Source organism: Geotrypetes seraphini, chromosome 12, assembly GCF_902459505.1.
Source record: "Geotrypetes seraphini chromosome 12, aGeoSer1.1, whole genome shotgun sequence".
Lineage (NCBI taxonomy): Eukaryota > Metazoa > Chordata > Amphibia > Gymnophiona > Dermophiidae > Geotrypetes > Geotrypetes seraphini.
In genome coordinates, this window is record NC_047095.1 from 104,068,700 (window position 1) to 104,094,007 (window position 25,308).

The 25,308-nt window shown below is 42.1% G+C and overlaps 1 protein-coding gene across 1 annotated transcript in view; it reads left to right on the forward strand.

Moving 5' to 3' along the window:
* LOC117346209 (vomeronasal type-2 receptor 26-like) overlaps positions 1–25,032 on the forward strand; it is a 45,368-nt gene extending 20,336 nt beyond the window's left edge. Inside the window, exons 3-6 of the mRNA XM_033915610.1 lie at positions 10,814–11,326; positions 15,991–16,218; positions 18,084–18,210; positions 24,137–25,032. Of these exons, the coding sequence (XP_033771501.1) occupies positions 10,814–11,326; positions 15,991–16,218; positions 18,084–18,210; positions 24,137–25,032 (1,764 nt within the window). The remainder of the gene's footprint in view (positions 1–10,813; positions 11,327–15,990; positions 16,219–18,083; positions 18,211–24,136) is intronic.
* Positions 25,033–25,308: the final 276 nt, after the last annotated feature.

The following is a 25,308-nucleotide window of genomic DNA, read 5'->3' on the forward strand; positions in this document are numbered from 1 at the left end:
TTTTAGTTTTAGCTTGTATTGTTGATTTAGTTTTCTCCATGCTGTTTTTGTGGTCTCTTGGTTACTTTTTCTCCATTTTCTTTCTAGTGGTCTGCATTATCTTTTGAGTAGGAGTAGTTCATTTTTAAACCATTTATATGATTGTCTGCTGATTCTGTTTTTTGTTATATTGGAGGTAGCTCATCTAGGGTACCTGCACTTAGACTGCACCACTGTGAGATGAAGTCCTTGGGGTTACATTCTTGAATTGTTGTGTCTGTTTTATTCCAGAATTTATTTGGGGGGTCGATGTATTTACATGAATTGTAGGTTAATCTTTGAAATTTTGGTTTGGATTTGCTTTTGGCCCAGTTGATATTGAAGGAGTATGTGTAGTGGGTTCCATCACCATTTGTCTGAGCAGAGCCTCTTGAAAGGCTTCCACAATCTCCCTTCTTCTTTCCGATTCCGCAGATGGAACTTTCCAATCCTTATCCGACAGGTTGAAATCTCCCAACAGCGGCACCTCATCTTTCTTTCCAAACTTTTGGATATCCACAATCATATCTTTATCAATTTGCTGTGATTGAGTTGGAGGTCTGTAGTTCCATCTTCTCTTTTCAGAGCGATCCATATTGCTTCTTCCTCTCCCCAGGTTCCTTGCATTTCAGTCATTTGGATATCAATCCTTACATAGAGAGCTACTCCTCCTCCTTTCTGACCATCTCTGTCCTTTCTAAAAAAAATTATATCCCGGTATGTTTGCATCCCATCCATGGGATTCACTGAACCATGTCTCTGTGATAGCAGCAATATCCAGGTCTCCCTCTAACATCAGGGCTTGCAGATCATGAACTTTATTGCTTAGACTGTGAGCATTTGTGGTCATCACTTTCCAGCTATTTTTCAGCGGTGATCTTTTTGTATAGTTTTTTGTTTTGTTTCACTTCCCGTTGCAATGCTAAGAAGTGAGTTGTTAATATTGTTTATGTTGCAAACTTTGCTACCATCACCTCGTGTGTATTTGGCGAGCCTATAGAGCGACAATTGGTTATGTAGGTTTTGTTAAAAATGTGATGATCCTAAGGCAATATCACATTTGTTTTGGTTTATAAATTTGATTTATAAATTTGGTTTATAAATTTGATTTATAAATTTTGATCAGAGATTTTTTTCAAGGTTAGTAACATGTGGCATGTTAAATGGTATTATAATAGTTACAGCTTTTTTTGGCTTTTTGATATATAGGATCCAGTACCTAAGGGTCTTAAAGATTTTTTTTAAGGGTGATTCTTTCTGAGTTCAAAGCAATTCTTTATTCATGGATAGGATCTAGAGGGAAAAATGCTTGAGTACCTGATTGTAAAAACCGCTTAGATAACCTTGATAGGCGGTATATAAAATCCTAATAAACTTGAAACTTGAACTTGAGGACTGAGTTATAGTCAATGGAGAGCACAAATGTTATATCTAGTACTCATGGAAGCTATGTCCGTTTCTGACTGGGATATGAAACAATGTAGAAATGTACTTATTATTTGGAACAACAAATAAGAATGCTCCACTTATTTAAACTATAGGCATTACCTCCAATGGAAGAAAAAGCCTCGTGTATTATTGCGGCACAGCAAGAAATGCTCAAACCTCCTCCACCTCCAGCTTTTGAGATATAGAAGACTGCAGTATGGTGGCAGAATATAAAGTTCAATCTAAGATCTTGAAAGCTAAGTTAAAACACTGACGGTATCCACTTCATGTCATTCAAAAAGCGTATGAGAGCATTATATGCAAATAGGGTTTTAATAGGGAAAAGGGGCCACCCAGCCAAGAAAATATTCTGACTTGTACAATTAAATTTGATAAAAAAATCAACAAGCTGATAGAATCCTGCATAAGCATTGGCCTCTAATACAGAAGTTGCCACCTTTTAAGGATTATACCTTTAGGCTATCTTATAAAAGGGGAGCAAATCTGAAGGAAGAATTAAGTCCTGCTGTATTGAGAAGCATAGAGAACATAGTTAGAACACAAAGGGGCACACTGCATGTGGTAGTTGTATGAACTGTGCAATTATGGTGACATCCACAGAGTTTATCAATTTAAATCAGAAGAGATATATCCTTAAATACGAAACCACGTGTGTGACTGATTTGTAGTCTACTGCATAGTGTGCCCCTGTTCCAAAGTCTATGTTGGCCAAACAAGTAGACTGTTGAGGATCTGGCTGAACGAGCACAGAAGTGATATCAAAAGACAGGTCACACAAGCTCCGATGGTGCAACACTGCCTGGATCAGGCTCATGATTTTTTTCAGCTTTGGTGTTATGTCCTGGATCATGTTGTGCATAACAAGTGAGGAAGGAACAGCCAGCTGTTCCTTCAACAGAAGGAGCAGTGTTTGATTTATGAGCTCGATTCTATAACACCTAAAGGTCTAAACATGAGTATAGATTGGTATTATTTCTTTTAATCTGTGATTTGTTAAACATACAGTTTTGGGGACTGATATTAATTGCTCCGTATGTCTGTGTCAACCTACCTGGAAGTGTCTTGGCTGGCTGGCTGGCCAATCAGCGAGGAGCAGCCAACATCCTCCATGTAAGCGACATAGAGTGAATTGATTGGTGGAGCCCTCATTTAAAATAGAATAGGAGACACCACTACAGTGATGGGACGTTGGTAAGAACAAAAAAGCAATCCAAGCAGTGAGTAGCCCAGTGGGTCATATCGAATATTGCTCAAGATTCTACAATAAGGTACATAAAACGATTGTTTGTGTTTTTTCAACAGACGCAAGTGGGGAAGTGACATTTAACAAAGACCTGAAGAAACAGCTATACGCTGTGAAGCGTTGGTTAACATGTTGTTCATCTTCACAGTTTATAGGCTGCAAACGATCTTAGTCCTGCATAAATAGAGTAGTGGTAGCAGCACACGCCTTCTGGAAGTTTTTTGCCAATGATGTGGGTGGAGGAGGTTTGAGCATTTCTTGCTCTGCCGCAATAATACCTGAGGCTTTTTCTTCCATTGGAGGTAATGCCTATAGTTTATATAAGTGAGCTTTTCAGTGTGGGAGGGGCCAGAAAAGTGATGGACTGGACACCCAGACATAGCACCAGAGTAGTGGGGCACCTTACAGGGCACTGCTCTGAACTTCACAAAAAGGGTCCACATAAATATCTTACTACAGCTCCCTTATTGGTCATGGTGAGCCCCCAAAACACCCCCAGAATCTACTAGACCCACCTAACTATCACCCCAATAGCCCTTATGGATGCAGGAGCCACTTATATGGCAGTAAAAAGGGTTTTGGGGGTGCATATGTTTTACCATGAATGTAGTGATTATAGTGGCTTATGGGCCTGGGCACTCCTCTCCATGGTTCACTAACCCACCCCCAAGACCACTTAAGCCACATCTGTGCAGCTCTACTAGGCTTTCCTATGCCAAGCTGCCAGGTGCTGATATTCTGGAGGTAGATATGTAAAGAAGTTATTACGATTTTTATGGGGGTGGGGGATTAGTGATCACTGGGGCAGTGTGTGTGGATCTGTACTTTGTATCTATAGTGCTTATCTGGTCACTTTTGATATCTTCTTGTGACTTAGACCTGGTTTTAGATGGCCTAAGTTACAACGTCCAGGTTCTATCTAAGCAGTGTTGTAAAACTTTTGGTTATACATGCAGTAGACTAAGTCTAGAATAGAGAGTTGCGCGGGGACAGAAATCCCACCCATCCCCGCCAAAGTCCCACCACTCCCCACCCATCCCCGTGAGGACTCCCACCCATCCCCACCCGTCCCCGTGAGGAATCCCTCCATTCCCACCCATCCCCACGAGGAATCCCCTCCGTCCCTGCCCGTCCCCGTGAGGAATCCCCTACGTCCCTGCCCATCTCTATAAACTACAGAAATAGTTATTTCATTTAATTATGCTACTGAATTAAAGGCTCTGGTAGAAACACATTTAAAAATAAGCAAAAACACTTTATTAATTTGGAAATTTTAATTGGGAAGAATACATACTTTGTAAATGGGTTTCTACCAGAGCCTCTAATGTTTATAAATTTTTATCAACACAACTAATATACTACTTTATCCTGAAGCAAAAAAAAAAGAAGAATTTTTTTCCTACCTTTGTTGCCTGGTTTCTGCTTTCCTCATGTTCTCATTCAATTCCTTCCATCCACTGTCTCTCCTCTCTCTGCATCTTCTATTTGCTCTGTTACTGTGTCTCTCCCTTTCTCCCCCCTCCCAAATTGGTCTGGCACCCATCTTCTTCCCTCTGCTCCTCCCATAGTCTGGTATCTCTGTCTTCTTCCCTGCCAGCATCTTCTCCCCCCATCTTCCCCATGTCCTGTAAGCATCCTTCTCCCCCCTCTGCCTTCCACATGTGCTTTCAGTATCCTTCTCCCCCCTGTCTTCCCCATGTCCTTTCAGCATCCTTCTCCCCCCTCTGTCTTCCCCATGTCCTTTCAGCGTCCTTCTCCCCCCGTCTTCCCAATGTCCTTTCAGCATCCTTCTCCCCCTCTGTCTTCCCTATGTCCTTTCAGCATCCTTCTCCCCCGTCTTCCCAATGTCCTTTCAGTGTCCTTCTCCTCCCCGCCTTTCCATGTCCTTTCAGCGTCCTTCTCCACCCCTTTGCCTTCCCCATGTGCTTTCAGCATCCTTCTCCACCCCTTTGTCTTCCGCATGTGCTTTCATCCTTCTCCCCCTCTGTCTTCAGCATTCTTCTCCCCCCTACCATCTTCCCCATGTCCTTTCAGTGTCCTTCTCCACCCCTTTGTCTTCCCTAGTGCTTTCAGCGACCTTCTCCCCCCTCAGTTTTACCCATTTCCCTTAAGCGTCTTTTCTTCTCCCTCCCTGCCCCTTATCTTTGTGGCACTTCCCCACCCGACCGAAAACAGAACAGGCCTGGTCGAGTGCCATCCAACCCCGCAGGAAACCCGCGACCCTCGGAGGTATCCCCAAGGGATCACCGCAACCCTAAGGGGCAAACCCACAGGATCCCCATGACCCAAAGGGGGAACCCGCAGGATTCCCATCATCCCTGTTCCCGTGCTGCTCTCTAGTCTAGAATGGCCCACCTCCCACCAAAATCCCACCCTTGACACTCCTCCTGACACACCCCTTTTAGCTCTGGACGTTCAGCAGCACTGTGAAGGCCTAGTTCATTTTTAAATACATTTAAAACCCGGTTCGTTTATCAGCATTTGGACGACCTGTCTCACTGATCGTCTAATTACCAATTTAGGCCGGTTTTTAGATGTATTTCCATTTTGATTATGAGCCCCATAGTCTGAACTATATTTGTAACCACATAATTGTCTTTAAAATTTCATTTATATAGTCAATTGAATGTTACACGTTTTGTCTCATGAGTTCCTGCTGACCATCTGACCCCTAAAATAATGTTCTCTCCTCTACTTCAGCCTCAGTGGTCATTTTTATATACCTGTTTATGGACTGAGGTCAAGATTCTATAAATGGTGTCAGTATTGCTGGCCATCTAAATCAGACTGCTGATCACATGCCAAATATGCATTGACGCTGTTAATAGAATTTGGCTATTTTTAAAACTGGTGCCTTAAATTTAGGCCAGCATTTTACAGACCTACATTTAAGGTGCCTATATGGCACTTACAGAAGAACCTAGAGTCACCTAAGGATGCCTAAGGCCTCTTCTGGCTTATAACATGCCCATGCCAGCCTCATGAGTCATTAGGCCTTCCTAGGTATTTCTGTAAGTGTGCAAATGCTACTTTCAACGTAGGCACCGCTCACCACATTTATTTATTTTTTAAATGTGCATCCTGATTGGTCAGTTAGAAGGTGGTAGGACACCTATCGTGGTCTAACTTTGGGACACTGTTTCTAGAATCTGGGCCTAAGTGTATAATGGACAGTCTGGACATTCCAAGGGCTTGTTTAGAAATGCCTTGAACTCTGCTGTTGTCATGGTACAGGGAAGAGTAAGCTCAGAGACTCTGTAGCTTCTATCAAGTAATTGGGTGAATGTAGTTGGATCAGTGTTGATGAATGGTATTTTCCTGGGTCTCACCCTGCTGTCTACAAGCTGTGTCTTCTCATCTCTCTCACCTCTGTTTTTTGATATATTTGCCATTGCATCTCTTCTCTCCTGTTCCTCTTCACAGCATACCATAACTTGCAGAACAGACTCATGGTAACCATACCAAGCTGGCCTTCTTATTGTAGAGGCATGACTATCTTCCCTATTTCTTCACTCTGTGTTTTCAAACATTGCAGCTGGAAGATATATCTGGGATTTTGTGTCCAATTGCTACTTGTTTTTATATTGAACTAGATTACATATAAAGTCCAACACCGAACTCTAGAATCAAGTTTTTCAGATTAGTTTCTTTTAGATTATGCTTGGAAAACCATGTTCTCATAAACCTTAGAGCTGTTGTGAGTCATATGCTGTGTGACAGAGATCTTATTTCCAACAGAACAAGATCCTTTGACAAGACATCTGTTCGATGTAGTTAAGTCTTTGATTACTTCATTGCTCAGTTGAGGAAGATCAGAACCAAAAGAGATCTTAGTTGAATCAGGATTTATTTCCAGCAGTAGCAGAATCCAACATTTTTTCAACTGGACCTGTTCATTTGTTGTAGCCATTTAACAGAGTCACCAAGGCCCAGATTCTATAAATGACACCAATGCTATTCACCTAGATCAGTGGTGCCCAATTAGGGTTACCATATGGCTCCAGACAAAAAAAGGATAGATTGATTCATCTAGGTTTTACTTCCATTGAAAGCAATAGATGTAAAACCCAGATTTCTCAAACTGTCCTCCTTTTTCTGGAGCCATATGGTAACCCTATGCCTACTAAAATTCAGCATGGAGATCAAAATATTTTCATTGGCTTTATAATTGAAAACACCATTAAAAAAAATAATTCAAAATGATTAATTTAAGTTCCTTCCTGAATTAAGCAAGGTTACAACCAGCACCTACACAAAAAGTAAGCATGGCCAGGGGCAGAATTTAGGTGAAGAATGTATTATGCATCAATAACCACCAACATTAGGTGCCAGTATTTTAGGAAAACCCTGGCCTAATATAGGTATGTTACCCACAAAGAGTGTACACGCCAATAGAACTTGGACAGATGATTCTTTTTTTTTCATTACAAAGACCCAACACTGCCAGTGTTTTGGCTCTTGGCCTGCTTCAGGGGTCTCTGATGATGTCTGTCGTACAAATTATTTACAAAAGTAGTCCCGATGTTAATTTAGATAGTTTGACATGATCTACACTCAACAAATACTTTCTTCTGTGTTATTTTGGATAATATCCATTCAAGTTAACATCCATGGCATCATCTCATATCTCATGGATGTAACATCTTGTGTACTGTGACCTTAATCATGACTACCAAATACACCCAATACACCCTAGTAGCAGCAAGAAGTAAAAGAAAAGCCTTCATATAGAAGTAAAACAAAAAGTTATTAGACTATGAGATAGGGGTAAACCAGTGAAGACTATTGCACACATGAACTGGGCAAATCTCATTTGACAATCACACCAATATTGAAAAATAAGGAAAAAATCCTGCAAGCTATGTAAGGATAAGCTCCACTGAAAGCTACTGGACTAACTGAAAAGTGAGAGGGGTTTATATCTAACATAGCACTCCCTGTTCCACAGATCCTAAAAGACAGGTAGAGTGCTGGAGTCTCAAAGCATAGATGAGACAATAGCACAGGGAGAAGGGTTTTAGATTTGTTAGGAACTGGGTGACATACTGGGGAAAGGGGAGTCTATTCCACAAATATGGATTCCACATTAACCAGGGTGGAACCAGGCTGCTGGAATCAACATTTCAAAAGGAGATAGAGAAACTTTTAAACTAAAAATTTGAGAAGGTCGACAAAATAGAGAAGACAGAGCATTCCAATAGTGAGATTGCAATATAGACCACAGTAGACCAGGTTTCCTTAAATTCAGAGCAGACTGTGAAATATTTGAGAGACAACGTAAGCAGAGTTCTCTGAAGCAGCCATTGGCGAAACATGTCAGAACCCGCATAAGACAACAAGTTTAGAAATGAAAACTTCATCACATTACAAGCTAAGTTAAAAATTTAAAAGCACATTCTTTTTTTATAAAGTATTATTTGACAAGCCATTCAGTATATATTAGAAAACCTGTATGATAATTTGTACAGGTGTCATTTAAATGTGAGTTGTATGCTCTCTCAATGGTCTTATCTATTATCAAGTTCTGAACACAGAAAAAAGAAGTATTTAAGAGTTTATCAATTATTTTTCTGGTATACACTGAATGTTTTTGATTTATTGAGATTCTATTGCACCAGGTGTATATAAAACATATTTCCCCCAGCATATTTATATTGGATACTTTGGAGGAAAGGCAGGAGAGGGGAGATATGATAGAGACACTTAAATATCTGTGTGGCATAAATACATACAAGCTGAGTCTCTTTCAAATGAAAGGAAAATTCAGAGTGAGAGGGATTAGAATGAGGGTTGTAGAAGCATGGAATAGTCTTCTGGTAGGTGTTGTTGAGACAAAGTGTATCTAAATTCAAGAAAACTTGAGGCAGGCACATAGGATCCTTTAGGAAGAGAAAGATATATTGTATGCTGCAGATGGGTATACTGGATATGTCAATTGACCTTTATCTGCCATCATGTTTCTATCTTTCTATGTTAAAAAGACCAATGCATACGAAGAGCTATATACTTCCCTTTATTCTCGTCCTCCAATCCCAGCACCCAAAATCATCCCAATCCCCAGAATAGACACTTAGGCCCTGATTCTCTAAAAGTGCGTCCCGATTTTAGGCAGCTGTAGGCGTCCTACAGCTGTCTAATCAGCCAATCGGGATGCACGTTTTTTTTAAAAAAATGCTCCCCAGGCAGGCAGCCTATATTGAAGGCGAGGCCCGCAAGACACCTAGGCCCTGATTCTGTATAGGACGCCCGGGAGAGGCGTCCTATTCAGAATCGGCCTAAACTAAACCCCGATTCTGTAACCGGCGTCCATGTTACAGACGCGGGTTAGAGAATCGGGTTAGATTAGACACGGTCCGCTACACTTATCGCGGCAAGGGATCTCTCTGCCGCTATAAGTATAGCGGGCCGTGGCCCCCTGACCGATCACTGGCAGGAGGGTGCCCAAACTCTCCTGCCCGAAGACGCACCCCCCTCCCCGACACTACCGACCGCCCCCCGACACTACCGATCGCCCCCCCCAACAATATCGGTCGCTGGTAGGAGGGTGCCCAATCCCTCCTGCCCGAAGACGCACCCCCCCGGCGCTAACAACCCCCACTCCACCAAACCTGTTTTTACAGATGGGTCTTGCACGTCGAGCAAGCAGGCACGCCTCGTTGAAATGAGGCGGGCCCGCCCCTTCCCGCCGAAGCCTAAGGCCTGATTGGCCCAGGCTCTAGAAGCCTGGACCAATCAGGCCTTAGGAATAGCGGGTCCGCCCATCCCTACTAAGTCTAAGGTCTGATTGGCCAATCAGGCCTTAGATTAAGTGGGGATGGGTGGACCTGCTATGCCTAAGGCCTGATTGGTCCAGGCTTCTAGAGCCTGGGCCAATCAGGCCTTAGGCTTCGGCAGGATGGGCCGGGAAGGGGCGGGCCCGCCTCATTTCGACGAGGCGTGCCTGCTTGCTCGACATGCAAGACCCATCTGTAAGAACAGGTTTGGTGGAGTGGGGGTTGTTAGCGCCGGGGGGGTGCGTCTTCGGGCAGGAGGGATTGGGCACCCTCCTGCCAGCGACCAATATTGTCGGGGGGGATCGGTAATGTTGGGGGGGGCGGTCGGTAGTGTCAGGGGGGGGGCGGTCGGTAGTGTCGGGGAGGGGGGTGCGTCTTTGGGCAGGAGGGTTTGGGCACCCTCCTGCCAGTGATCGGTTAGGGGCCACGGCCCGCTATACTTATAGCGGCAGAGAGATCCCTTGCCGCGATAAGTATAGCGGCCGCGTCTACTTACAATGTAGACCAGCATTTTGCTGGCCTACATTTTTAAGCTTCTCATCTACTAGGGAGACGCGTAGGGCTGCCTAGGTTCAGCCTAAGGCCCGCCTAAGGCCCTTAGACGAGCTTAGGCATCTTGCGGGTCTCCCTAGGCTCCCGGAGGCGCCTTCAGGCCTGCCTGGGGAGCATTTTTTTTAAAAAAACGTGCATCCCAATTGGCTGATTAGACAGCTGTAGGACGTCTACAGCTGCCTAAAATCGGGACGCACTTTTAGAGAATCAGGGCCTTATCACCCAAAGTCAACCTTCCCTCCCCAGAATAGACTATAAACCTTCACAGAATCCCTACTCTCAAATCCATTTTCCCCAAATCCTCAGGACCTACGAAAGCATTCTCTGGGGGTCTAACATCTGAGGCAGAAGTCATTTCCAGTTATTATGACATTTTTACTCTCCATGTTCAAAATGAAACCTGTTGAATCCTTAAGTAGTCTATAAGACTACTTAAGGATTCAACAGGTTCCATTTTGAACATGGAGGTGAAATTGTGAAACAATAAATTTTTATATTGTACTTTTAACTGGTAATGCAAACCCTAGAAGTAGTATATTTTGAATCCAGAGCCTGATGGTGCAAAATAGAATGGAATAACTCCTTCCCCATCTTGGTATGTCCAGTGGATCTCTGTGGAGTTAAGGGGCTGAGGTGACTTGAGGTGGGTGAGTTGTGTTATTGACTCTACAGAAAACTAAGCTGTGGCAACATGAAATATATTACCACAGCTTAGTAGCTAACTCCCAGATTCTCTGGAAGATAAAGATAATTATGAATTAACTATATTTCTTGACAGATCAGCTATGCTTCTCAGAATCCTATTAACAAATATTTTGTTAAGTTTCCATATCTATATCAGACTATGCCCAGTATCCTTAACATCATTACTGGGATCGTGAAATTACTGAAACATTTCAACTGGACTTGGGTTGGTATCATTGCACCTGACGATGACAGCAGCCTGTGGTTTGTCCAGCTCCTGAAAGAAAGGATTGAGCAGAATGGAGCTTGCATTGAATTCATAGAAATACTCAAAGTCAATGGCTTGACACCAGAAAGAAATGACAAAACGAATGAGACTCTTCATAAATCATCAACTAAAGTAATCATTGGCTATTTTAATATAGAAGTTTCATGGCTTTTCTTTATACAGATACATATTCTAGAGATACCTGGCAAGGTCTTTATCACCATAACTGATTTTGATTTTCACTTCACCTACCCACTGAGTTCTCGTTTCAAGAATAACACCTTGCTATTTACAGGAATGAAGAAAAATATTCCAAGCCTTTTCAAATTTGTACGAGAGGTAAATCCTATTATGTTTCCTAATCATACATATACTAAAGGTTGGTGGAATGGACTATGTCGCAACGGGTGCCCCCAAAGCATCAAAAAGTTCTGTATAGATAAAAAATATTACTCCATTTTTCACTGTGACAATACTCACTTTGCCAGAAGTTATACCATATACAATGCTATATATGCCTTGGCACATGCACTGAAAGACATGCTTTTCTCTGGCTCTGGAAATACCACCATGTGGAATGGAGATCGACAGAGATTATCAGATTATTTGCCATGGAAGGTAGCCTCATTTCATAAAGGAATGCTATATTCAGAAACAGAATTGGTGACAACTGGCTACTGGTAGAGTGCAGGGTGAAATTTAAAATGTTGTATATGATCTACTGCATGTTTTGTAGAGTTGATACAACTTATTTAAAAGATTTATTATTACCATATGTGCTATTTAGACTTTTGCACTCATCTCAAAACAATTGTTCAGATTTTGAGGAGAATGAAATATTTGTATCTTCACATAAATGTGGGTATATGGGCCATAAATTGTAGATAAAATCCATATGGAATTCCCATGATCACCATATCTCAAAAATATGTGGAGGGGAATTTTCAATATAACTTCCAAATCTGAGATTAGACATTTTGGCCCGGATCAATAAATGACATCCCGATTGTAGGCAGTGATAGGCATCCTACCACTGTCTGACCAGCCAACTGGGATGCATTTTTTAAAAAAAAAAACCTCCTGAGACAGGCTACCTACATCAGCGGTGCCTCTTGGAGCCTAGGGAGGTGAACAAGCCCACCTAAGCTTGCCTAAGGCTAGGCATGAGCAAGGTTTGCCCTGTAAGTAGACTGAGGTGGACCTAGGTAGCCGTGCGTGTCTCCCTAGGCCAGCGGGAGATGGGTACAATGTAGGCCAGCAAAATACTGGCTTACATTGTAGTTGATGCAGCCACTGAGCTTATCACAGCAAAGGGATGTCCCTGCTGTGATAAGGTTAGCAGCTGCAGTCGTGGCCACCCGTCCCACCCAAATGTGCACCGGCAGGAGGGATACCTAATCCCTCCTGCCAGAGTTTTCCCCATAGATTGCAACAGGAGGGATGCCTAATCCCTCCTGCTGGAATCTCCCCACCTCCCCTGTAGATCGCAGAAGGAAGGATGCCCTATGGGTGGGGCCTTAGGTGCCTGGGCAAATCAAGTCTTAGGCCTCTCTTAAGTGCATCCCACAATGAACTGGGAAGTGGCAGGCTTGCGTCATTCAGACAGATGTCATACCCATGCTCCTGAAATGCACAGTGAGCCCACAGGAAGGTGACAAAACCTCTGACCCAGTGTGTTCATTACTACTAAGGGACCCTTCAGTACTTTATTCTGGCAAGGTAATAGGGCATGCAGGTAATGAGTTCAAGCCAGAAAAGGCAAAATAATCACTTTATTCCAGCCACTGGCCCAGTAAACCAAAAATACAGGCTTCAGCTTTGCTGTTGCAGGAAAAACATACATTCCATGAAATCATACAAAAACAAAACATCAAAATCAAAGTGCTCAAGCTTGTCAGCAATGGTTGAAGTGTAGTCCCCTGCTTCTGGGCTTTAACAGAGTAATATGCCTCAGTCCTCTTCACCAGAGCAGATATATTTTAGGCTTGCAACGTTTTATCCCACAGGTCATTCAAAGAGCACTAACAGCACTTGGTTAGTTAATGAACAGGAACAAAAAAAACAACCTCCCAGCAGACTGAGAAGTAAATCAGGCAGACATTTCACAGGGTTTTACTTTAGCAGATCTTTTCTGTGAATAAGCTGTTTTCCTATGAACAGCATTAGGGCTCAGAACCATAAGTACTGCAAAACTTATCCCTGCCTTGTATGTAGGGAAGTTTTCATTCAAAACACTGTCCTGGTTAAATGCAGGTATTATACATTCATTTCCCTCTGAAACATTGCTGCAGTAATCACATAGAGCTGAGAGTGAGCAACATAATTACCCGGCTTGGCAACAAGCCAGGAAACCATACACACTTTTGTTGGAAACAAACACTCCAATGCATTAAGGTAAGATTTCAAGTTCAGTTTTCAAGAAGAGGTCCTAAACTCTCTTCAAAGAAAAAAAAAAACAGTTTAACTGGAAGCTCAGAGACTGTAGGCAGCAAACAAAAATCTTATGCTTCACTGCGTTTCCATTGCTATTAGACAAGACTCAGTTCCTACCCGGCTTTCCTGAATGTCCATGGCTTTTCCCTGATCCTGCTCCAAAGCTCAGAGGAAGAAGACATCTCTTCTGCATCAATCATTAGTGAAGTCTGTGTCATCAGCCTCCTCTGACTGACTGACTGTTTTTGCCTCTCTCCTCTTCCTGTTCTGAAGAGACTCATTTTAAGCTGTGGAGAGCCACTCCCCCTAAGCCTGGGTGGGGGAAGGGCTTTCCACACACTAGCCTGCTCCCTTTGATTACAGGCAGGATTCTATCTAGCCCTGGCTCTAACAGAGACAGGCTACTGGAAAGGTAGTAAACCTCTAGCAGTGGCAGGAACAGGTTTAAACTGAGTAAGGCTTTCCAGCCTATCCTTTTCCTGCCATGCCTCATCTGACACAATCTCTCTATCTAAGCCAGGAGTAGGGAACTCCGGTCCTCAAGAGCCGTATTCCAGTCGGGTTTTCAGGATTTCCCAAATGAATATGCATGAGATCTATTTGCATGCACTGCTTTCAATGCATATTCATTGGGAAAATCCTGAAAACCTGATTGGAATACGGCTCTCGAGGACCGGAGTTCCCTACCCTTGATCTAAGCAGTAGTCAGCTAATTCTATAGATTGGCATTCTACCTGATCAGCTTTCTTACATTGGGGCTCAGTGTATTTTCTCACTATTTCTGGGACAAAACCCGGGACGGACTTGGGTTTGTCATAGATAAAACCCGAAACGGACTTGGGTTTGTCACATTACCCCACACTTAAAAGCTGACTCCTGCTTATAGTCAGAGTGCCCCCCATATTTTCACAAACCAAACACCTCAATGACATATCTTATTTTTACTTTTTTTCCTGCAGACTGACTGGCTTCAGGTCCCTGTGGACTTCCCCCTCCAGGCTGACTGGGACATAAGTGAGGGAAATATTGTGCCCATTGCTGGGCCAAAAGTACCATCTCTTCCACTATAAATGGGCCTGATCTATGGGGTGGAGGGTTCTGGCAGAAGGGATTGGGCATCCATCCTGCTGTGATTTATGGGGGTGGGGGTTATGGCAGGAGCGATGGGGCATCCCTCCTTCTGGTGATCATTTTTGGATGGGGGTTCTGGCAGGAGAAAAGACCAGAACTGAATCTTGCCATATCATCTTCCGAAGAAAACTGAAAACCCATCTGTTTGATACTTAATCTCCTTTATCCTCTCTTCTCTCCCTTTCACTTCCTCCTCTCTCCCTTATTTTTCTCTCCCCTTCCTCTCCCTCTTACCTAGCCACCTCCTCTCTCTCCCTCCTCTTTCTCTCCCCTCTTACCTCTCTTTACAATTGCCTTGAGTCTGTATAGATATGAACAACGCACAAATAGAAGATTAGATTAGATTATCAACATTCAGGTCTTTCCCTATCTGTCCCAGAGGACTCAAGATCTACCTAACATAACTGGGACAAGAGAGGGTTAATTGACTAGCCTAGGGTCACAAGGAATAGTGCTGGGCTTGAACCCACAGTCTCAGGGTGCTGAGGCAGTAACTCTAATAACTAGTATATACTGTTTTCAGTTTCCTTCATTTACATTCTTTATTCACCTCCCCCTCCTTTTAATAAGACGTAGCGGCGGTAAATGCTCCAATGCTCATAGGAATTCTAAGGGCATCACAACCATTACCGCTGCTGCTGGTACTTAAACCCATGCTACACATTAGTAAAAGAGGGGGCTCATTTTTTAACCATAGTGGCTGTCATCATTTGGTCTTCCCTCTGCCTTCTTTAATACAACAGATACATCTGGCCTGAATTTCTAAAAGGGTCTTCTGACACGACATGTATTCCTGATGTCAATCCTTAGCCCAGGGGTGGGCAACTCCGGTCCTCGAGGGCCGGAATCCAGTCAGGTTTACAGGATTTCCCCAATGAATTGCATTGAAAGCAGTGCATGCAAATAGATCTCATGCATATTCATTGGGAAAATCCTGAAAACCTGACTGGATTCTGGCCCTCCAGAACAGGAGTCGCCCACCCCTGCTTTAGCCTTTGTAGATGTTCCTTGTAACCTTTTGAAACCAGTTCACAGTTACAGCCAGTTATCTCCCATTGAATATTTGGGGATAGCAGCCATTGCTGACCAGATAAATCATTTTGAATTTCAGATCCTAAGGGCTCCTTTTACAAAGGTGCATTAGGGCCTTATCACGCGGAATAATGCATGATAAAATGCCACGTGCGCTAGCCGCTACCACTTCCTCTTGAGCAGGCGGTAATTTTTTAGGTAGCACGTGCTATAACACGCTCTAATCCGGTGCGTGCTCTAAAAACGCTAGCGCACCTTTGTAAAATGAACCCTAAGAGTCATTGTGTTTTTAATTGTGCCATGTGATTGAACATTAGACTTGACGATTATAAATGTTCTTAAATATATAAATAAAAGAAGAACTGGATATTCAGGACATTCCTGAAAATGTGTACTTTATTCTTTAGCTTCATCGTTATCTGAGGAATGTGCACTTTAAGAACATGCTGGGTGAAGAGATCTTTTTTGATGAGAATGGAGACTTTCCCATGGACTACAGCATTATTAATCTGATCTTTCTACCCAAGGGGAAACTGACGCATAAAATTGTTGGAAGTTATAAACCTTATGCTCCCACTGGGGAGGATTTCATAATCAATGAAAAAGAGATAGGGTGGGAAGCTGCTTTTACCCAGGTGAGAGAGATGTAACATTTTGTAATATAAAAAACAAACAGAAAACAACACCAAAGCAGAAGATCCAATAAAGCAGGAATGACAACAGATCACACAATTTCTATTGCCAACTTTTAATTCACTACCCCCCTTTTTTTTTCAAAAGCTGACACTGCAGGCCGGCACAGTAAATTCTCTGATACCCATAGGAATTGAATGGGCATTGGTGCATTTGTCGAATGGCACTCAGTCGGCTATGTGTGCTTCTGCAGGGCAGGCAGGAAATAGAGAACGAGCCTCATGGCTCCAGCTACCTCTCAGAGTTCCATTTGGATGAGAAAGTTGCTGATAAGGTTGCTGGCAGATGAGGGCTGGGAGGCAAACACAGGACATAGAAGGGGTCGAACGTGGGAGGCAAATGTGGGACAGAAGGAGGTCAAACATGGGAGGCAAGCGTGGAATACAAAAGGGGGGGGAGGGAGTGCGTTTTTAGACACAAGGCATGAACTTGGGAGAGAGGATGGAGGAAGGGAGGGAAAGAGATGCTGAGGTGAGGGAGAGAATGCGTTTTTGGAGACAGAGGCATGAACTTGGGAGAGAGGAAGGGTTGTGTACACGGGGAATGGAAGAAAGGAGAATTTTTGATCATAGGGAGGGAGTGAGGTACAGATGAGAGGGAGAAATATTGTGGTGGAAAGGGAACAGTGGGACAGATTGAAATGGATGCAAGAGGGAGGAATGTTGGACATAGTGGTGAAGGGAATGGAGGGGGAGATGTGGCATGGTGCTGGAGAGGGGTGATAGAAGGAGAAATGTTGGGCATGGGGCTGGTGGGCTGGGGGCATGGGGAAAGATGAGAAAGGGATAAATGCTGGACCATGGTAGGAGGAACCAATGGACAGCAACAGAAGAAAAAGAAACTGGGACCAACTTTATGGAAAAAATAGGTCTCCAGGCAACAAAGGTAAAAAATGGAATTTATTAACTAAAATATGTTAGCTTTGGGAAATGTATATAGCAGATGTCTTTGTATTGTGTTCAAAAGAAAAGGAAATGCATTTCTGGTTTTATTTCTACAGTGTTGAAGAACTTGCTGACCCTTGCTGTGACTGGTGGAGATCCCCAAGCACCGCCAGCAGAGGCCCTTCTCTAGATACAGCCAGAACTCCCTTCCACCAAGCATAGCAGTCGCTAGCAACATCCATGAGCCACTGAGGTGCCAGCCAGCATCTGTGACTCAGGGATGCTACTGCTGTCTGCCAAGCTTGTCAAAAGGGACCCCGGCCAACTGCAAAGGAAGTCCTCAGTTAACAGCTTGGGGGTTCTCATCAGCTAAGTATTTATATTTTATATTTACATTAGAGGCTCTGGTAGAATCCCATTTACAAAGTATGTATTCTTCCCAATTAATATTTCCAAATTAATAAAGTGTCTTTTCTTATTTGTAAATGGGTCTCTACCACAGCCTTTAATTCAGTAGCATAATTAAATGAAATTACTATTTCTAAAGTTTCTAAGGATGGGCGGGGATGGAGGGGATTCCTCACAGGGACGGGTGGGGATGGAGGGATTCCTCATGGGGACGGGTGGGGATGGGTGGGATTTCTGTCCACGTGCAACTCTCTACCTCCAACCCAGCCTGCTGATTAACTGTTCCACTTAACTTTATCCATGACATCCTGTTTGTCTGTTTTGGCTGTTTAGATTGTAAGCTCTTTTGAGCAGGGACTGCTTTCTTGTTCTTTGTGACTCTGTACAGTGCTGCGTGCATCTGATAGTGCTATAGAAATAATTAATAGTAGTAGTAGTAGAAAAATAATGTGCATTTTATACATTACAGTCCACTGTCATTTGAAGACAAGTTTTTTTTCTCCTTCAATCTTCAGTCACCTCCACAATCCAGATGCAGTCCAAGCTGTGCTCCTGGCTATAGGAAATTACCCAGAGAAGGAAAGCCTGTCTGCTGCTATGATTGTATTCCCTGTACAACTAGAGAGATCTCCAATCAAACTGGTAAGTGATGTTTAACACTTGAGATGTTCATGGTAGCAGGTTATTCAGTACGATGTCTGTTCTGTAAAATTCATAAAAACATGATAAAAGCCATATTGAAAAAAGACCAATAGACCATCCATCCCAGAATTCTGTCTCCAACAGTGGTCAGACTTGGTTACTTAGAACAGGGGTATTATTATTATTATTATTATTATTCTTTATTCTTATATACCGCCATACCCAGTGAGTTCTAGGCGGTTTACATCAATTAGCAAATGATCTGCATTGAGTAGCAGATTTACAACAAAATTAGAGGTAGGTTTACAAAATTAGAAGCAGATTTACAGCATTGAATAGCAGATTTACAACAAAATTGGAAGTAGGTTTACAAAATTAGAAGAAGATTTACAGCATAATTTGAATTGAGTAGCAGATTTACAACAAAATTAGAGGTAGGTTTACAAAATTAGAAGCAGATTTACAACATTGAATAGCAGATTTACAACAAAATTGGAAGTAGGTTTACAAAATTAGAAGAAGATTTACAGCATAATTTGAAGAATTTTTGACTGAAAATTGCAGGCTGAATTCCGATAAATTACAGTGATTTGCCGCAGTCAGCCGTGAAGTTACAGCGATTCTTAACTGTCTGCAAAGCGGGCAGGTTTACATCAATATTACAGAAATTGCAGGTTTGACCGAGCTAGGTAGGGGAGGTAGAGAGTGGGGGAGGGAGGGACTGGTGAAGGAGGAAGGGGGCAGCGGTGGGGTAAGTGTCATGTGCGGTGAAAGGGTTATTAAGGGTCGTGTTTGCTGAAAAGGTATGTTTTTAGTAGTTTTCTGAATGCTAGGTAAGTGGGGGCCTCGAGTATCATCTGAGCTAGCCATGGGTTCGACTTGGCTGCTTGGAAGGCAAAAGTTCTATCCAGGAAGCTTTTGAGAGGGCAGTGTTTAGGCGAAGGGAAGGCGAACAATTGAGTTCTCCGTGATGTCCTGTTGCTGCAGTAGAGGTTAAAGTGTGTGTTTATGTAACTTGGGGAGGAGCCGTTAACCGATTTGTAGCAGAAGCATGCAAATTTAAAAAGAATTCTAGATTCAAATGGTAGCCAGTGTAGTTGGTGATAGAAAGGGGTGACATGTTCCCATTTCTTTAGGCCAAAGATGAGGCGCACCGCGGTATTTTGGACTGTTTTTAGTCTCCTGGTAGTTTTCTTAGTGGCGTTAAGGTAGATGATATTGCAATAGTCGAGGATGCTGAGGATGGAGGATTGTACAAGTAGGCGGAATGCATTGTCATAGAAGTGTTTTTTTATGGTGCGAAGTTTCCAAAGTACCGAGAAGCTTTTCCTAATTATGAGGTCGGTATGGTTATCTAGAGATAAGTTTTTGTCCAGCGTGACTCCCAGAATTTTTATGGTCGGATCAAGGGGGAAGGTCTTTCCTTTTAGTTGAATTGTGGTTTCCTTAATTTTATCTTTGGGGGAGGCTAGAAAAAATTTTGTTTTGTCTGGGTTTAATTTCAGTCTGAATGCAAGCATCCAGAGTTCTATCTGGTTGAGAGTGTTTGAGATGTGGTCGAGTAGTTCTTGTGAAAAGTTGGTTAATGGAATGGTTATTGTGATGTCGTCTGCATAAATGAAGAATTTGAGATTTAGGTTGTGTAGGAGTTTACCTAGTGAGGCAAGGTAAATGTTGAATAGGATGGGGGATAGGGGGGAGCCCTGTGGGACCCCGCAGGTGTTGTCCCAGCAGTATGAGAAAGAGTTATTCTTGAGTACCTTGTATGATCTATTTTGTAGGAACCCCTGAAACCAATTGAGGACCTGGTCTGAGATGCCTATGTGCGCTAGGCATTCCAGGAGAATGGTGTGGTCGACCAGGTCAAAAGCACTGCTCAGGTCGAGTTGTATGATTAGGGCACTTGAGCCTTGACTGAAGAGTGTGAAGAGGTGGTCGAGAAGGGAGGCTATGATGGTTTCAGTGCTGTGGTCCGCCCGAAATCCTGATTGGTTGTCACTTAGAATGTTAAATTTTTCAAGGTATGCGGAGAGTTCCGCTTTTACCAGCCCTTCCGCTATTTTGGTAAATAGGGGGATACTTGCAATCGGCCTATAATTAGAAGGGGAGTTTGGTGGTTCTTTCTCATTTTTTAAAATTGGGGTGATCATTATTTGACCCTGCTCCGATGGGAAGTTACCTTGGGTAGGCAATTCCGGTCCTCGAGAGCCGGAGCCAGGCAAGATTTTCAGGATATTCACAATCAATATGCATGAAATAGATTTGCATCTCAAGGAGGCAGTGCATGCAAATCCATCTCATACATATTCACTGTGGATATCCTGAAAATCAGGCCTGGCTGTGGCTCTCGAGGACTGGAATTGCCTACCCCTGACTTAGAAGAACCCAGTTGATTATTCAAATGCAGAAATATATATTGGAGATACCCAAGCTTAACTGTATACTAGGGGCCTGATAGCTAATGGATTAAGGCAGTGGTTCCCAACCCTGTCCTGGAGGACCACCAGGCCAATCAGGTTTTAAGGCTAGCCCTAATAAATATGCATATAATGGACTATCGATGAGTAGATCCAAGATGGTGATTTGAGAGCAGGACGCGTTGAGCTGCCTGTCCCAGAATCGCGTTCATCGGGAAAATTTCTAGCGGTATTCACTTACCGCGATGCCGAAGAGATGAGGCCGGAGTGCCGTTTCTGCCTCGCGGCGTCCTGGAGCCCCGGGTCTCGGAAATATATAGGATCTTCTGCGGCGCATGCAGGAGGTCACAGCGACGTCGGACGGCGGCCTGCTGAGGACACAGGGAGGCGAACCCGTTGTGGATACTCCTGGGCCCGATACTACACTAAGCCCCGACATTAGGGCTCCGCCCCCGCAGCCTCAGACAACCAGCTCTCCCAGGGGCGGGGAAACCCCGGATTCAATGGTTTTCTCCTCCCCTGAGGCAAGGAAGGATCTAGTGGAGAGTTTGGAGGTTGGGGCCCACCTTTCTAGGGCCCCTATGGAGATATCTGGGGGAACACCATCTCAAAATGAGGGGGAAGGACAGAAGACACCCCCCGAAGGACTTCAGGACGGTGAGCACTTCACATTTACACAAACTCCAATTGTACTGATTAAACCTGCAGAAGTGACTTTAGACTCTATTTGGGACTTAATGGCTGGTTTTGTTAAAAATATTACTCCTACTTTTCAATAGATTGAAGGGAAAATTAAGGAACATGATAAAGAATTGAAGAATTTAAGAAAAGAAATGAATACTTCTAACTCATCCACTCAAGAAATAAAAAAAGAAATTGTAACATCGAAACAAATCCAAGAGACTTTAGTTAAAGATAATATTAACCTAAGGAAGAAGATTGAAATGCTTGAGAACAACTCACGTAGCAATAATTTAAGGTTAATTAACTTTCCAAGACTTGAGTTAGTAACACCTAGAGATATGCTTAAGAGATATCTAGTGGAAAATTTGGAGATACCTAAAGAATCATTACCACCATTCTCACGGGTTTATTATTTGCCTGATAAAGATCAAAATCAACAACAAAAAGTAAAATCTTCAGATCAAGAACCCTTGAACATTTCACAGATATTAGAAACATCTGAGAAGGATTTAGCATCACCAGCCACTATGATCATTACTTTAGCTTTGCCAATTGATAAAACATGGTTGTTAAAACTTTACTTTAAAAATAGACAAAAAAGCTTTTTAGGTTATAAAATATAAATGTTCCCAGACTTGGCACGGGAGACGCAAATGCGCCACCGTGAATTTCTTCTTTTGAAACCTGGGGTTTTATCTTTGGGGGCAACCTTTTATTTGAGACACCCGTGTAAATGTATTGTGTATTACCGTACTCTTAAATATGTGTTTTTTGAACCATCACAATTGAAAATTTTGTGGCAATGTCTCGTCTGAATGTTAATAATCTTTGAGCCCTATAATTTGGATATTATGACCTCATCTCACTGCTATAGCTCTCAGTTTCTTAAATATTATTATTATTTTTCTTTGTAATTTCGCCTATTTTCTTTAATTCTTGGATCTCAATTTGAGGACTTGAGCATAAATAGTACATATGTTAACTTAGGATTTATATTAGTATTGTATTTGATATCTATTCTATTTTTGCTTTCTGTACAAGTGTAATACTTGAAATTTAAATTGAAAATAATAAAAATTTAAATTAAAAAAAAATATGCATATAATGGAAGTGATAGGCAAATCTGCTCCATGCATATTCATTAGGCTAGTCTATGGAATCTTATTTAAGTGATATTTGAATTAAAAACCTGTGATCAATTTCATATGTTCTCCTATTCATAGTGATCAGAAGCATCAAGATGATAAGCTTCTTAAAGAGACTGGAGAGAAAGATGATGTCATTAGGAGGGTAGGAGGGGGTTTGGGGGCGCTTATTTTAAAAAATATAATCTCTGGTCTCCTATGGTACCCTTTGGATGGTTATGTGCACAGGAGGCAGGCCAGAAGCACACTATCAGGGAAAAAGAGGGTAAAAAGGACAAATATAAATTCCCCCTTTACAGGCATATTCAGAGTTCGGGGACACTAATTCCCGGAGCTATATATATATAGGTAGTCAGCTACTTAGAGTAATTCTCTGCCAGATTCCATTAACTTATACACAGAAGAGACAAGCTGCTTCTCCCTACTCCAAACTGTGGGTCTCTCTCTTTCTACACTGTTCTCAAGCTGAAAAATAAAACTCTACATCTTTCAAGAGAGCCAATAATGTAGACAGTTTCCCTGATGCTATGGCATCAGAGGCAATAGTAACACTCTACTCTTGGCAATGGGAAGCTTCTGTTTGAAAGTTTCTTCCTTGGGACCACTTTGAATGATTCTAGTCTGGGGCAGATATTCTCCTTCCTGCCTGAGTCCCACCCCTATGACTCAGCAGGATTGTATTACTTTCCTTAAAATGGCTAACTTGTAAGCTAGTGCCCCTTGCTGTCCATTACTGTAACTGCTTCATTAGTGAAGGAGAACATTGTACTCCTTCACACCCACCTAGAATTCTATTTTAGGAGATTTGGTGAGATATAAGACCGAAGCATAGTATAGCAAACATAGTATAGCACCATAAGTCCCCTACACTTTTTAGCACAAAGAGCATGCACAATTTAGTAAAATGGTAATGCTATTCTTTTAAATAACAAATAGCAATTAATCTGCAAACACACATAGCAGGCAATTCAATAACAGTGTACCACCATTTAGTAACTAAAATTAAGCAAGTCTATGGTACAGTTACCATATGGCTCCAGAAAAGAGGATGGATTAAGACATCCAGGTTTTACTTCCATTTCTTTCAATAGAAGTAAAACCCAGATGTCTCAATCCATCTTCTTTTCTCTGAAGCCATATTAGTGTTATTGCATAGATGTGATATTTATGGATGAAACAACCAATATTCTGAAACCCGTGGTCTTAAATGTAATCCCCATCTATGGCCCATCTATGTTCCATCCCTGTGAAAATCCCTCTGACATTTCTCAAGGTATATGTGATATTTTTTTCATAAATATAATTTAAAGGGCTTATAATCAATAAAACTCTTGCAAACTTTGCGCATTCTTTATGATTATAAGGAAGGGAATGTAATTAGGTATACTTTTGGACATTCCATCTTTTGCAAGTATTTTATTTCTCCAATGCAAAAATGTCCTCAAGAACACTCCTAAAAGTGCATGGTTCATGAACCCTATGTGCACTGTTAAGCAATTCTCTTATTTTGGCTAGTGACCTAGCCCAACATTTAATTTATGGTCATCCATGTTCAGCAAAATGCTAAGCACCACTAGCTGAATATCAACATTCACATCATTAAAATTTAGAGCAATATTTAGCTATTCTTAAAAACTGAGGCCATTTTTGAGACACTAATAAAATTGTATTTCTTCTTAGATATGGATGACTGTATAAGATGCCCAGAAGACCAGTGGCCCAATGAAAAAAGAGATGCCTGTGTCCCAAAAATAATAAGCTTCCTTTCCCATGAAGAATCTTTGGGAATCATTTTGACACTTATCAGCATTTTATTTTTCTTCATCACTGCTGTCATTCTGGGAACCTTCATTTATTACCAGGATACTCCTATTGTGAAATCCAACAACAGGAACCTAAGCTACATTCTTCTAGTCTCCCTCATGCTCTGTTTTCTCTGCTCATTGATATTTATAGGCCATCCTGATAAAGTGACTTGTATTTTACGACAGACTGCCTTTGGAATAACTTTCTCCATCTCTCTCTCCTCTGTCCTGGCAAAAACAATCACTGTGGTCATGGCTTTCCAGAGCACCAAGCCTGGAAGCAAGTTCAGGAAATGGATGGGTTCCAGGGTCTCATATTCTATTGTCCTTTCCTGTTCCTTTCTTCAAATCCTTCTGTGCCTTGTCTGGTTGGGTGCTGCTCCTCCATTCCTACATGTTAACATGCAAGCAGAAGATGGAACAATTCAAATTGAATGCAATGAAGGGTCAATAATTGCACTTTACTGTGTTCTGGGTTACCTGGGATTTCTGGCTGGTATCAGCTTCATTGTAGCTTTTCTAGCAAGAAATCTACCTGGCAGTTTCAATGAGGCCAAACACATCACCTTCAGCATGCTGGTGTTCTGCAGTGCCTGGGTGGCTTTCATCCCAACATATCTGAGCACCAAGGGAAAGTATATGGTAGCAGTGGAGGTATTTGCTATCCTGGCCTCTGGTTCTGGAATACTGGGATGTATATTTATCCCCAAGTGCTACATTATTCTATTGAGACCTGACAGGAACAATAAGAAGTATATCACCAAAAAATGAATTGAATCCAACTTCACGAAATGAAAATTAAAATAACAAATTTTTGCATTATGACAGAAATTTGTAAGTTCTATAGTTTCATTCCAACTTGTATACAGTCCATCCAATATTCAAAGACAGCTGTATGCTTATCATTCTCAAGGACCGAAGAATTACAGGATGAAAAATTAAGTTGATAATGGCAATATTCAGTCACGATCCTAATAATAATAAATAATTCTAAATTTATTCTTTTAATCCACCATTACCAAGAGTTCTAGGTAGTTTACACCATAA